The sequence below is a fragment of the Carya illinoinensis genome, chromosome 7 (assembly GCF_018687715.1).
Source record: "Carya illinoinensis cultivar Pawnee chromosome 7, C.illinoinensisPawnee_v1, whole genome shotgun sequence".
Taxonomy (NCBI): Eukaryota; Viridiplantae; Streptophyta; class Magnoliopsida; order Fagales; family Juglandaceae; genus Carya; species Carya illinoinensis.
Window position 1 is genome coordinate 38,906,406 of NC_056758.1, and position 13,576 is coordinate 38,919,981.

Genomic DNA, 13,576 nt, shown 5'->3' on the forward strand with positions numbered 1-13,576 from the left:
CCCAAGAAAGAAGTGGGTGGATACGGGGAGGAGGCTATCCGCTTCATCCAAAATTTTGGCTAAGCCGAAATCTTCAATATCAGAGCCGATACTTGAGCAAATGGTGACAAAGTCGACCCAAATTTTTTCGATGGTCTGGTGGAGCCCAGCTTAGCAGTGGTTACGGAAGAGGGAGAACTTCTGGGCAACGATGGAAATTTTCTGGACTCCGCGTGTAACCCGACGTCTGTGGATGAGGAGCTGACCTTGCCAATGGGACAGAAAATACCGACAACTTCAAAATTGACCCTATGCAACCCGACGTCACTGTAAGAGATCCAGAGCACGCTGATGAGTGAGCTGAGAACTGCTGGAAGGCTGATGAGTGTGATGGGAAGCTTGGGTCAGACACAGACCATGATGTTGGAGGAAGAGGTACCCCTAGCAAGTGAAGAACAGCCTAGGCATGGGGAAGAAGCTGAAATTCCAGATGTAGAAGGGGTTAAAGCCTCTTGGGTAGGGGAAAAAGTGGAAGAAAGGGAGAGAAGGGAGGTGGAGGGGGAAGGTTTAATGGTTCTGTTTAAGGGTGAGGATTTCTCAGAGGAAGATCCTTCTCCAATAAGTATGAGTTACCTTACCTCATAATTGGGTCTTGAACAAGGTGATAGAGATGCAGAGTGTGGTGGGGATCTCGTGTGTGGGCTATGAAGACCAATTTAAGGCGCTGTTAACAGCCATTGAGGCCAGTCACAACATGGTGCTGTATCAAAAAAAAAGTAGGGAGTTGAGAAGGCTTACTTGGTCTATCAATTATGATGGCAAGGATGGAAAGGAGGGGAGTACAAGTCGTAGTAGAAATAAGGGAAGGGCTGTTTCAGTTGTTAAATGAAGCCAAAAATTCTGAACTGGAATGTAAGGGGGTTGAATGAGATTAACAAACGCCTCCGGGTACGATCTTTGTTGAGACAATGGAAGCTGGACATTATTTGTTTGTAGGAAACAAAATTGAAGATTATTACAAGAAGAGTCATAAGAAGTTTATGGAGTTGCCAATTTGCAGGATGGTCTTATTTACCTTCGAAAGGATGGTGGAGAATATTGATGAGTTTGTGGGAGAATATTTAGTGTGGGGTGCTTGTTCAAAAACTTTGAAGATTGGTTTGCGTGGGCTTTCGCCGGCGTTTATGGTCCTAATTTGGATTGTGAGCGGCGGATGCTTTGGGATGAACTTGTAGGCATGGCTTCATGGTGAGAGGTTCCATGGTGTATTGGAGGAGATTTTAATGTAACTAGATTTCCTAGCAAAAGATCAGGGGAGGGTCGACAAACTCTTGCTATGAGGGAATTTTCAGAAATTATTTATGAGCTGGAATTAATGGATGTACCACTAATGGGGGATGATTATACTTGGTCCTCAAACCAAGCCTGGTCAAGACTAGATAGATTCTTAATATCTCCTTCTTGGGAGGAACATTATCCAGATCTCTCTTAGAAAGGCTCTCTAGGATTTGTTCAGACCACTTTCTCATTGTGCTAGATTATGGAGGGATCCCAGGGGGTAGAAGGCTTTTTAAATTTGAGAATATGTGATTAAAACATGAGGGGTTTGTGGAGCTGATGGGACAATGGTGGAGCTCATATCATTTGCAGGGCAACCCGAGTAATGTATTGGTTGGAAAGTTGAAGGCGTTGAAAAAGGAGTTGAAGTTATGGAATGAGCAAATATTTGGTGATGTTATGCTATAAAAAAAAAAAAAAAAATCTGTTTCAAGAGTTACAAAGCTTGGAGGGAGGTGGAGATGAGAGTAATCAGAAAGGGCAAGTCATTGCTGATTTGGAAATAGTGATTCTTATGGAAGAAATTTTGTGGCGACAAAAGTCAAGGGCTTTGTGGCTTAGGGAGGGAGATAGGTGCACGAAGTTTTTTCACCGCATTGCAAACTCTCACAGGAGGTTCAATACCATTGAGTCCCTAAATGTGGATGGCAGTGCACTTACAGATCAAGCTGAAATTAAGAATCATGTAGTTGGACACTTTGAACACTTGTTATTAGAACCTCATGATTGGAGACCTACTTTAGACGGATTAGCTTTTGAGCACATCGACCAAAGTAGTATGGTTTGGTTGGAGAGACCATTTGAAGAGGAAGAGGTACACATAGTAATTAGGAAAATGAATAAAGACAAAGCACCGGGCCTGGATGGCTTTACTATGGCTTTCTTTCAGAAGTGCTGGGAGGTGGTGAGGGAAGATGTAATGCAGGTCTTCCAGAAATTTTTCACATATGGCAAATTCGAGAAGAGTTTGAATGCTACTTTCATTGCACCGGTCCAAAAAAAAAAGGTGCTATAGAGGTGCAAGATTTTAGGCCTATTAGTATGGTGGGGAGCATTTATAAGATAATCTCTAAAGTCCTGACTAATAGAATGAGCACAGTTATGGATAAAATTATTTCTAAGACTCAAAATGCTTTTGTGAAAGGGCGCCAAATACTGGATTCGGTTCCTATAGCAAATGAGTGTTTGGACTACAGGATCAAGTCGGGAGAGCCAGGTATTTTATGCAAATTAGACATGGAAAAGGCCTATGATCATGTCAACTGAGACTTCTTGTTATACATGTTGAGTAGATGTGGTTTTGGGACAAGATGGAGAAAGTGGATGAGACATTGTGTGTCAACGGCTCGTTTCTCAATGTTAGTAAATGGAGATTCAGTGAGCTTCTTTAATAGCTTGTAGGACTACGACAATGTGATCCATTATCACCCATTTTATTTGTCATCGTAATGGAGGCCCTAAGTCAAATGCTGTCAGTTGCGGTGGAGGGGGGATTCTTGGCTAGTTTTGTAATGGGAAACATTAACATCTCACATCTATTGTCTGCGGACGACACATTGCTGTTTTGTGAGGCAAATGCAGGACATGTACAAGCTTTGAAAGCTATTTTATTGTGTTTTGAAGCGGTATTGGGGTTAAAAATTAATCTTGCAAAGACGGAGATGGTTACGGTTGGTGAGGTGAGGAACATTAGAGGGTTGGCCAACATTTTTGGATGCGGAGTCTCTTCTTTGCCATTGAAGTATCTTGGCCTCCCCTTGGGAGGTACTTTCAAAGCCAAGGTAATTTGAGAGGAGGTGTTGGAAAAATTAGAGAATAACTTGGCTGGGTAGAAAATGCCGTATTTAACTAAAGGGGGCGGACCACTCTTATTAAGAGCACACTATCCAACATTTCTACATACTACTTGTCTCTATTTCCTCTCCCCGCCAGCATAGTAACAAAAATGGAGAAGCTTCAATGTGATTTTCTGTGGAGTGGCTTAGGCGAGGAGCTCAAATTCCATCTAGTAGGGTGGAATGAGGTGTGTACTGCGTTGAGAGATGGGGGCTTGGGGTTTCGAAATGTGAGGGCCTTTAATGAGGCATTATTAGGAAAATGGTTATGGCGGTATAACAAGGAAAGTGTAGCCTTATGAAAAGAAGTGATTGATATGAAGTATGGAAGTGAACCGGGGGGGGGGGGGGGGGGGGGGTTGGTGCTCTAAGGAAAGTAGGGGGACTTATGGGGTGGGGTTATGGAAGTACATAAGGAAAGGTTGGTGTACCTTTGCTAGTAACACTCGTCTTTGTGTGGGAAATGGCAGGAGGGTCAGCTTTTGGAATGAAGTGTGGGTGGGAGACACGGTTTTAAAGGAGGTTTATCCTAATATTTTCAGAATTGCTCGGGATAAAGAAGCAATGGTGGCTGATTTGAGGGTAATAAGCAATGGTGCACAAGAGTGGAATATAAGTCTTACCTGGGATGTACATGATTGGGAAGTTACCAGGATGGTGGAGTTTCTCAGCTTGCTGTATAACATGGTTATTGATGCTACAAGTGATGACAAGATAGTATGGAAACCTTCGAGAAAAGGGAAGTTTTCTGTGTGCTCCTTTTATGATACAATTACTATGCAGCGGAGACACAACAATTTTCCTTGGAAGAATATTTGGAGGAGCAAAGCACCGAAAAAGGTTGCATTCTTTGTATGGATAGCAGCATTAGGAAAGATTCTTACTATGGACAATCTAAGAAGAAGAGGCATAATCATAACCGAATGGTGCTGTATGTGCAAAATGAATGGTGAAACGGTAGACTACTTACTTTTACATTGTGAATTTGCTCGAAAAATCTGGAATTTTTTCTTTAGCAGAATGGATATAGCATGGGTCATGCTAGGAAGAGTGATAGAATTAATTGGAAGCTGGAGAGGAATTGCGGGGACACCACAGATTGCGGCTATATGGAAGATGACTCCTTTTTGTATTCTTTGGTATATTTGAAGTGAAAGAAATGATAGACTTTACTTTTTGAGGATCAGGAATGTTCTATAGAAGAGTTTAGGAGGTTTTTTTGGAAGACTTTATTTATGTGGGCCATCACTCTAGAGCTGAATGGTCTCAGTTTTCAAAATTTTCTTGTATCAATTACTAGATCCTAAATAAGTGTATTCACATGTATACCTCTAGTATACCTAGAATATGCTTATTAATAAAATTTTTTATTACTTATCCCAAAAAAAAAATTATTTTGAGGTCACGAGTTCTAGGCACTTCGTTAAGAGTGATTGCATGAATTGTCCAAGGAATCATGCTTTACTAATTTTATTATTATCACTTCATCATATTGTATAATTTCTTTTTTTTTTTCTTTTTTTTTTTCTTTTTTTAACCTGCAGATTTGTCACCCTTTGGGTTGCGGCTTGCGAGTCAGCCACGCAAAGTCCATGCAAGCAAACAGCACACCCATACAGCTGAGTACTAGTCACCTAGGATGAAATTAAGATCATCGGCAAGCATGAAATTAGACTTTTTTATTTTTTATTTTTTATTTTTATTTTTCACCCAATCATTTAATACCAAATCAAAATATGAGGAAATGATAATAATAGTATTTTTCATACCTTAAAAACTCAAAAAAATCCCAATGTGAAAAGGTAAGCTGACTTTTGATTACTTTTTTCGTTTATTAGCCCAATCGTGGAACCAGCTTTAGATCTATACATAATGATCAATGCTAACCTCAATTTCAAGTTCTATAGATATTTGGTACCAATTCAACAGACAACACGTACGACTCGGAGATGTGTTTTAGAAAAGAAAATACTCCAATCATGAAGATAAAAGGTTTATTATGCACCTCGATTTTGTTAAAAGCTCTGCACCAACTCTTTTTCTCACATAGAACCCCAACAACCATTTTGTTGCAGCTAAGGGAGGAGTCGGTTTTGTTTTGCTTTTGTTGTCTTGTGAATGAACCGAACCACAGAGAAGATAAGAAATTAACGCTTGCCAAACCGAAGGACACCTCTCAATAAAGAGCAAGGAGAGTAACTCAAAACTGTTCCAGCTCGGGTATTTGATCATCTGACACGTGAATGCGAGAATCTCTTACTACTTCTGTCGTAAATATAGGTCGGGTCACTTATCATTTCCACGTGTGGATTGCCGTGCGTTGGCCATCTTTAGCAAAATTTGTTCTCTCTGTGGTGTGGGGGCCGGAGTAGACACACTGTCGATTCTGTTTTTTTTTTTTTTACTATGGTCTCATCGAAACGTCTGTTAAACCCCTGCTCTCTGCGATCGGCAATCTTTACGTCACCACATTTACTTTGTATTTTGGCCTCCAGTTTCATGATCTCCAGTTTCATTAATGAGCAAAATAATGCCAATTAGTAATTATGAGAAAGTACGGTAGATTTTGGTGAGGGTGCTTTAGCAAATTCACAGATCTTAGGTCATAAAATCTTGATTTCATCAAGAGATCTCCAATTAATCATATTCTACCAGATGGTGAGTTAATTGCAAAGTTGTGCATCGCTCTGCAAGTCGCAACGATGGCCAACATGAAATGGCCAAGCTGCCCCTTCATGGGGCTCACAACTGGCAGATTGTGTTAACCAATGTCTTCCCGGTGGCAAAGAAAGCATGAATGCCAATGTCATGCCCATTAAGGGGAACCCCAGCAGATGTCCGTTACCGTTAGACGAAGGGTCCTTTTGTGGACCTCAATTGTAACTCATAATGGTTAGCTTTTAACTCTAGCAGTGTTCAGTTCCTGTCGCTATAAATTCACGTACCCTTTCCCTTACCTTCCTTCACTTCAATGCTTCCTCTAACAGCCTAGCTTTCCTCTAGATTTCTCTGGCATGCTTAATGGATCTGCTCTCTGCTTCCCTTCTTTCCTATATTTGCAATCGCAAAAACAATATTTATCTGTAGCATCCATAGAATCAATAAGCAGAGGTATTATGAAGAGATTAAAGCTTGACAGATTGTTTTCATCCCTCAAGCCCCTGAAGTGTTCGGATTTCTTCAACCCAATGCATCCTGGAGTTGAATTTTCTTTTCAATCTTAATTTCTTGGAATTTCTGACACACACGCATGCACATCCCATTGTCATGCATTCTCGATTTGTATAAAAAAATTTGGCACTTAATTTTTCTCTTTCCTTTGAAGCCGTAAAGCCTTGTGCATATACGAGTGCAGTTTGGATAGGTTCTCTCTTTCCCTTTCTAAAATCTTGTCCAGCCATAAAAATGTTGAATGGCATCAATCCCGGTTTCCACGATTTCTCCCAGCAGCAGTTTCCCCAAGTCGTCACTCCTTCCGAGTTCAATTCTGACCACATTGACAACGCCGGGTTTGGCACAGATGAGTTCCGCATGTACGCCTTTAAGATCCAGCGATGCCCGAGAATACGAAGCCACGACTGGACCGAGTGCCCCTACGCGCACCGCGGCGAAAAGGCCCAGCGCCGGGACCCACGTAAATTCAACTACTCGGCCATCGCCTGCCCCGCCTTCCGCATGAACGGGAAATGCTTTAAGAGCGATGCCTGTGAGTTTGCGCACGGAGTCTTCGAGTACTGGCTGCACCCCGCAAGGTACCGCACGCGTGCATGCAATGCCGGCAAATATTGCCAACGTAAGGTATGTTTTTTCGCCCACACGCCCGAGCAGCTGCGATCGGAGACCAAATACAAGTGCCATTACACTTACCGGGCACGAAATAACGGTGGGGATAGATCAAATGGAAACGAGGGAGCCATATCAGCAGTACCACCGGTGCCGGATCAATTGACGGGGAAGAAGAATGAGAGTAATTGTTTTGATGGTGTTTCGGAGTTTTTGAAAACATTGAGGGGCTTGAAGATTAGGGATTGCGAGGAGGCAGGAGATCAGAGGAGCTCTACTTCTAATTGTTGGGAATTACCAGATTCGGATTTACCTCATCTCGGTTGGATTTCAGAGCTGTTGCAGTAAATATACGTATGCTATGCGCATTTGATTTGAGAAGATGAGACATATATATATGTCGATTCTTGAGAAACATATAATATATGTTTTTGCGGGTAAATATGCTTAAATATTACGTTTAAGTAAAGATTGTTTTTGTTTACTGCCTATCTTAACTTGAGCACTCCATTTTGGTAAATAATGCAGTCAGCATCAAGTTTATCTAAAAGCCTTTGAAAGAATGTGAATTTTGCAGTATTTATTTTTTATCTATTTTTCGCCTTCAAATTATTAACTTTTTTTTTCATCTTCTCTTTAATTTCCGCTTTAGCATTATGAAATCGTTTAACCAAAAATTAGAATAAAAGGACTCTTAATTAATTTCATGGATAATTGAAACTAGAGATATCATGTATTAACCTTAGCTTAATTATTTTGAAAGCTGTAAATAAAATAAGAATAGAGCACTGAAAAAAATAATAATAGAACACTAATTCATGAGTACCTAATTAACAAATTAAGCTTCGTCAAAGAAAAAACGATATAGAGATCAGCTTACGAAGAAATTATTTAATTGTGGAATTTAGCTTTTATTATTTAATAATATTTATACGAAGAATAATAAATATAAAATTAATTTTTTATTTTTTTTATTTTTCTCTTACTTAAAATTCTCAATTTGGAACAAAATTATTAGAAGAAACTTAAATCCCATGTTATGCTCATGAGTTACCTGCAGATCATTAACGCTATTGTTTACGTCATCGCCAGACGTTGAAATGCTAATTAATTAATACTAAGTAGTACTGGAAGCTGGGAAAACAAAAGCAAAAAATGAAATGCATGATGCATGGCTAGCTAGATGATCATGGGGGCGCAACGCTAACGTACAATTCATTTCTAAACTGCGATATGGCTGAATCTCTCATGCACGTTGATCAATATTATTAATGAAGCCAATTCCCAAATGCATGCAAAACCATTGCAATTTTAAATCCTGATCATGATCTCTCCTAACACCTGCTTTTATGATCCGTTTTCGCTCTTCTTGGGATTTCATTTTCCTGATTTTAAAAAAGTTTCTTTGCTTTCTTTTTTATTTATCGATCTGTTTCGCTTCTTTCATTGAGAACAATAATTTTAAGTAATTTTCTACAAAAACCATAAATGAATACTCAAAATCTATCTCTTGACAATTAATATCACTTTAAGCAAACAAAATTGGAAGCCTAATTTTAAGATTATTATTATTATTGATAGCTCAAATAAAATTTTTGCAATAAATTATCATTAAAAGATCAATTAATAGAAACTCAAATTAGTCATAGCAGTACTAGAGCCACCGATAATGGGCTTCCGACACTGCCATGCTATCTAAAAGGCTAAGATCTTGTTTGGTTATACAGATAAGATGAGATGAGATGAAATATTTTGAATAATAATTAATAAAATATTGTTATAATATAATTTTTGAATATTAATTTTGTATTGAGATTTGAAAAAGTTGAATTATTTATTATATTTTATATTAGGATTTGAAAAAATTGTAACGATGAGATGAGATGAGATTTTTTATTTTTGGTTAAATGCCTCTTCTTCTTCTTCTCTTTTTTCATGCATTTTTTTTTATATATTTTTAAATATTTTAAAAAAATCATAATATTATTAAAAAAAGTATTTATTTAATCGTTAAATAAAAAGATAGCATCGAAAGAAATGCTCAGAGGGACCATGCATTTCTTAATCATAAAGCAAAGCCCTCATTTTTATGCCATACCAAAGACAATTCGGCAAAGGCCGGCATTCAAAGCTGCGACATGTGAGAGCACAATTTGGAAGTCATATATAATAAATATGGGAATAACAACGCATGCGTAATTAAGAAATTTGATAGGTGTGGGTTGTCCCGTGTCTGCTGACATGGAAGGTAAGTAAGACACTTTGTGCTATGTGGACCCAACTACAGTCGATTTATAGCTAACCAGCCATCCACGTAAGAGCGTCTCCCTCCTTCTCACAGCCAGGACATCTCCTTCCTGCGCTACGTGCCTCTGTCACAGACTACCCGGCCCTCCATTATAATCCCTTCAGACCCCCCCCCCCCCCCTCTCTCTCTCCCTTCCAACCATGTCCTCCCTCTCAAGGTAATTAAGATAGGTATCACTCCTCTCTGATCTGATCAGATTCTCATGTCTTTGCATATTGCATACGCGCACGCAGAATGTGCCATATTGTTGAGGTGATTGGATTGAGATCATATATGGGTTTTCAATTCTTACTTTGTTTTGCATGTTGATAATATAATATTTATAGGTGGATAGAGATGTCAAGAAATCCTGACAAGAATAATAACAGAAACAGAAACAGCCATAGCATTAGCGATGGCGACGATCATGAGCCTATTGCAATTACCAAGTACTTCAACGAATGCTCTGCCTGCACTCAGGTGGGCGTCCCTGTTTTCCACTCCATCCGCTCTGACTGTGACCTGCGCCGCCCCAGCTGGGGTCCTTTCGGGAGAGTTTCGGACCCACGAAGCAAGCGCGTGCTGAGGTGGAACCGTGCCGTCTTGCTGGCACGTGGCATGGCTTTGGCCGTGGATCCCCTGTTTTTCTACACGATTTCCTTTAGTGCGAGTGGTGCCCCATGTTTCTACATAAACGTTGCGTTTGCTGCTATCCTCACCGTTGTTCGCACGGGTGTGGACTTGGTTCATCTTTGCCATCTCTTGCTCCAGTTCAGGCTGGCGTACGTGTCGACTGAATCTTTGGTGGTTGGGTGTGGGAAGCTCGTGTGGGACGCACGTGCGATTGCATCTCACAACCTGCGTTCCCTGAAGGGTTTCTGGTTGGATGCATTTGTAATACTTCCGGTTCCTCAGGTTTGTTTCCCTCACAAAGGATACTACTTTCCCTATGTTAATTAGTGTTCAAAGAGTACGGATTATACATGATGACATGAACGCTTCTTTTACAGGACAGGCCTCCTCAATAGCTGAATTTCTCTTATCCACGTGCACGTTTTAGATGTCATCATGTGCTATACATAAGGCTCTGTTCAGAAATGATACTCTGTCAATATTTAGACCGAATTTTTCAATTCATTCATCTTTATATTTAGATCGAGTTTGTTTTTTCAAGTGCTTCCAAAACGATCAAGAAGCTGAAGTAATAAATCCGAACTCTGAAAGACTATAAACGAGAGAATATATAAGAGTTAAAAGAAGAGAGTGATGCATTTGGCCGTGTGATTCCAATGGCATTGAGGAATTAGGGAGTTAATTCACACCAAATGGAGGTAGCTAGCTAGCTAGCTAGCCATAATCCATTTTCCTGAGGCTCAATATATATCTGATCTCCTTTAATTTGACAGGTGGTAACGTGGTTGATAGTCCCAAAATTGATCAAAGAAGAAGGGATTAAGCTGATAATGACAATACTTTTAGTAACCTACTTGTTTCAGTTCCTTCCCAAAATCTACCATAGCATTTACTTGTTGAGAAAACTGCAAAAGGTCACAGGTTATATCTTTGGTAGTGATTGGTGGCGTTTGCACCTTAATCTCCTTGCCTACTTCATTGCTTCTCATGTAAGTTGCCTGCCTAGCTACCTTCATTCTGCTTCAAAATATGAACTAATTTTACCTATTTATTTGATAATTAGAAATTAAGTAATTAATTATCCTATGATCTACAGGTTGTAGGGGGGTGCTGGTATGCCCTTTCAACACAACGACTTGTGTCGTGCCTCCAGAAACAGTACCGTGACAGACCAAGTATTAACAAGTAGTACTACCGTAATCTCTCGATCTTTATTAATTTGCTCAGAGGGATCAATTGGTTGTGTTAACCAGTCTCCACCAACAAAAAATATTTATAGGTCATTATGCTTGGATGTCGATGGGCCTTTCAATTATGGGATCTATACGGAGGCACTTCCAGTATTTTCTAGCAATTCTCTCGCTCTTACCATCCTCTATCCCATATACTGGGGTTTTTTGAACCTTAGGTAATTAAATAATGATTAAAATTATTATAATCTTAATTAATGCCAATACAAAAATGATCTTAGTTGTATGTTATCATGCGTTAATTAATTTCCATGAATTTTTAGATCGTAGCTTAGAAATTAATAATCTAAATAATTTTTTATACTATTAGTTATATACGTAATTGTTTATATAATTATGCTTATATATATATATATTTTACATGCAGCACTTTTGGAAACGTTCTTGAGCCTTCATGTAACTGGTTGGAATTGATAGTCAGTATTTGCATCACGCTTGCGGGCTTGGCACTCTTCATTACTTTGGTTGGCAACATCCAGGTGACCCATTACTCATGACGTGATTTTTTTTTAAGAAAAAATTATTCTTAATCTTAATAATTTATTGACTTATCAAATATATGAATATTTGCACCGACTTGTATATAGCATCACGCTTTAAAAAAAAATTGTCAAATGTATTAATATATATTGGACATTAAAAATTAGAAGAACTTTTCTCTGTAATTATGAAGATATTTCTGCATACGGTCACGGCAACTAAGAAAGAAATGCAGCTGAGATATCGAGATATGGAGAGGTGGATGAAAAGAAGGCAGTTGCCATCTCATTTGAGACGGAGAGTTCGCCATTTTGAACGCCAAAGATGGGCAGCCATGGGAGGATTGGATGAGATGGAATTGATTAGAGATTTGCCCGATGGCCTCCGTAGGGACATTAAGCGTTATCTTCGCATAGATCTTGTCAAGAAGGTAACAAAAACCATTTATTTCCCTTGTCAAGATCTACAGACGAGAAGACGTTTAAAATAAAATATGACATTATTTTGAAAATGAACTTCAATTGATTTACATTAATTGCACTATGTATCTCTCGTGATCGTGATCATGATCAGGTTCCTCTACTCCAAATGTTGGACGATCTTATTCTTGACAACATCTGCGATATGGTCACACCCCTTTTCTTTTCCAGGGGCGAAAAGGTGCAATTCTACCCGCACCTTCATAAATTATATTTATAAATTGGTGTGGAATGCATACTATTTACATGTTAATATCAACTTCTAGTACCTTATTTAATTAAGTTGCAAGTTGTACGTACGTAGAACTGCTCTTAAGAATTTCAACTTTTTTTTTTTTGAACTAGTTTGGTGTTCCCATAAATTAGCAGATTATTAGAGAAGGAGACCCTGTTCACAGGATGATATTTATAGGTAATGGACGCCTAAACCGTCGCCAAGCGCTTGGTAAAAAATTCATAACGACCAGTACTGTGCTTGAAGCTGGTAGCTTTCTGGGTGAAGATCTCCTATCCTGGTGCCTCCACCAATCTTTTACAGATCGGCTTCCGTTCTCACCTGCAACATTTGTTTGTCTAGAGTCCGTAGAAGCATATGGTCTGGATGCCTGCAATCTCCGATTTATAACCGAACATTTCCGTTACAAGTTTTCCGGCGATAGACTTATGAGGACGATGAGATACTACTCGTCCAATTGGCGAACATGGGGAGCCGTCATAATACAGTTTGCTTGGCGTCGCTACAGGATAAGAACTAGGAGATCAGCAGTGACTGATCATCTTGATCCTTTGATGCAAAATAGATCAGGCAGTAGTGAGAATTTGCTCAGACAGGGTGCTGCATTATTAATCATGTCACTCAGGCCTCATGATCACTTGGAATAATAATAAAAAAAAATGTTTATGTTGACAAACTTTAATTTGGTTAACTGGTCTAACTATTTGTTTATCAGTAGTACTAGTCATGATGCACTTCCATTTCTGACGCACATGATCTCTGCACTTGCTCGGCACACATGTAACACATCTCACAGTACTCTCACCTATCCCAAGCTAGCTAGCGTAACGCGCGACTTGTACCTTTAATTCCCAACTCAAGATGCATGTCCAAGACATACGGTCTGCGAAATAATTAACGAGAAAGCTGCCTACACGGACGACTAATGCTATTTTGCTCTATTTGAGATTTATAGTTTAGGTCATGATTTTCTAATTTTTTTTAAGCTCTTTTGATTTTATTATATATATATATATATCTATAGAAGTATATATTTCTTTTTTTACCGTACTCTGTACGGATAGTTCTCGAACAATAATTTAAGTTAACAAAAATAATATTTACAGTCATTTTTAAATACTTTTATGTATATTTTATTAATGTGATTAGTTATATATTAAAAAAATTAATGCATTCAATCATATCAATAGAGTGTGTAAAGAGTAGGTAAAAATGACTTCGCGTAACATTATTCTTAAATTATTTTACTGATAAATTGAAATAATATCTAAATAAAT

General features: G+C 38.8%; 1 protein-coding gene and 1 pseudogene across 1 annotated transcript; both read left to right on the forward strand.

Annotated features, from left to right (window-relative positions):
• The first annotated feature begins 6,104 nt into the window (after positions 1-6,104).
• On the forward strand, positions 6,105-7,485 carry LOC122315179 (zinc finger CCCH domain-containing protein 54). The gene has a single exon (XM_043130968.1). The coding sequence runs from the start codon at positions 6,558-6,560 to the stop codon at positions 7,281-7,283; it is 726 nt and encodes a 241-aa protein (XP_042986902.1). The 5' UTR covers positions 6,105-6,557; the 3' UTR covers positions 7,284-7,485.
• Positions 7,486-9,350: 1,865 nt separating this feature from the next.
• Positions 9,351-12,981, forward strand: LOC122315139 (annotated as a pseudogene).
• The last annotated feature ends 595 nt before the right edge of the window (positions 12,982-13,576 follow it).

What these genes read in the sequence shown, in the direction of transcription:
- LOC122315179 (XM_043130968.1), top strand. Translation starts at nt 6,558, where the DNA reads ATGTTGAATGGCATCAATCCCGGTTTCCACGATTTCTCCCAGCAGCAG.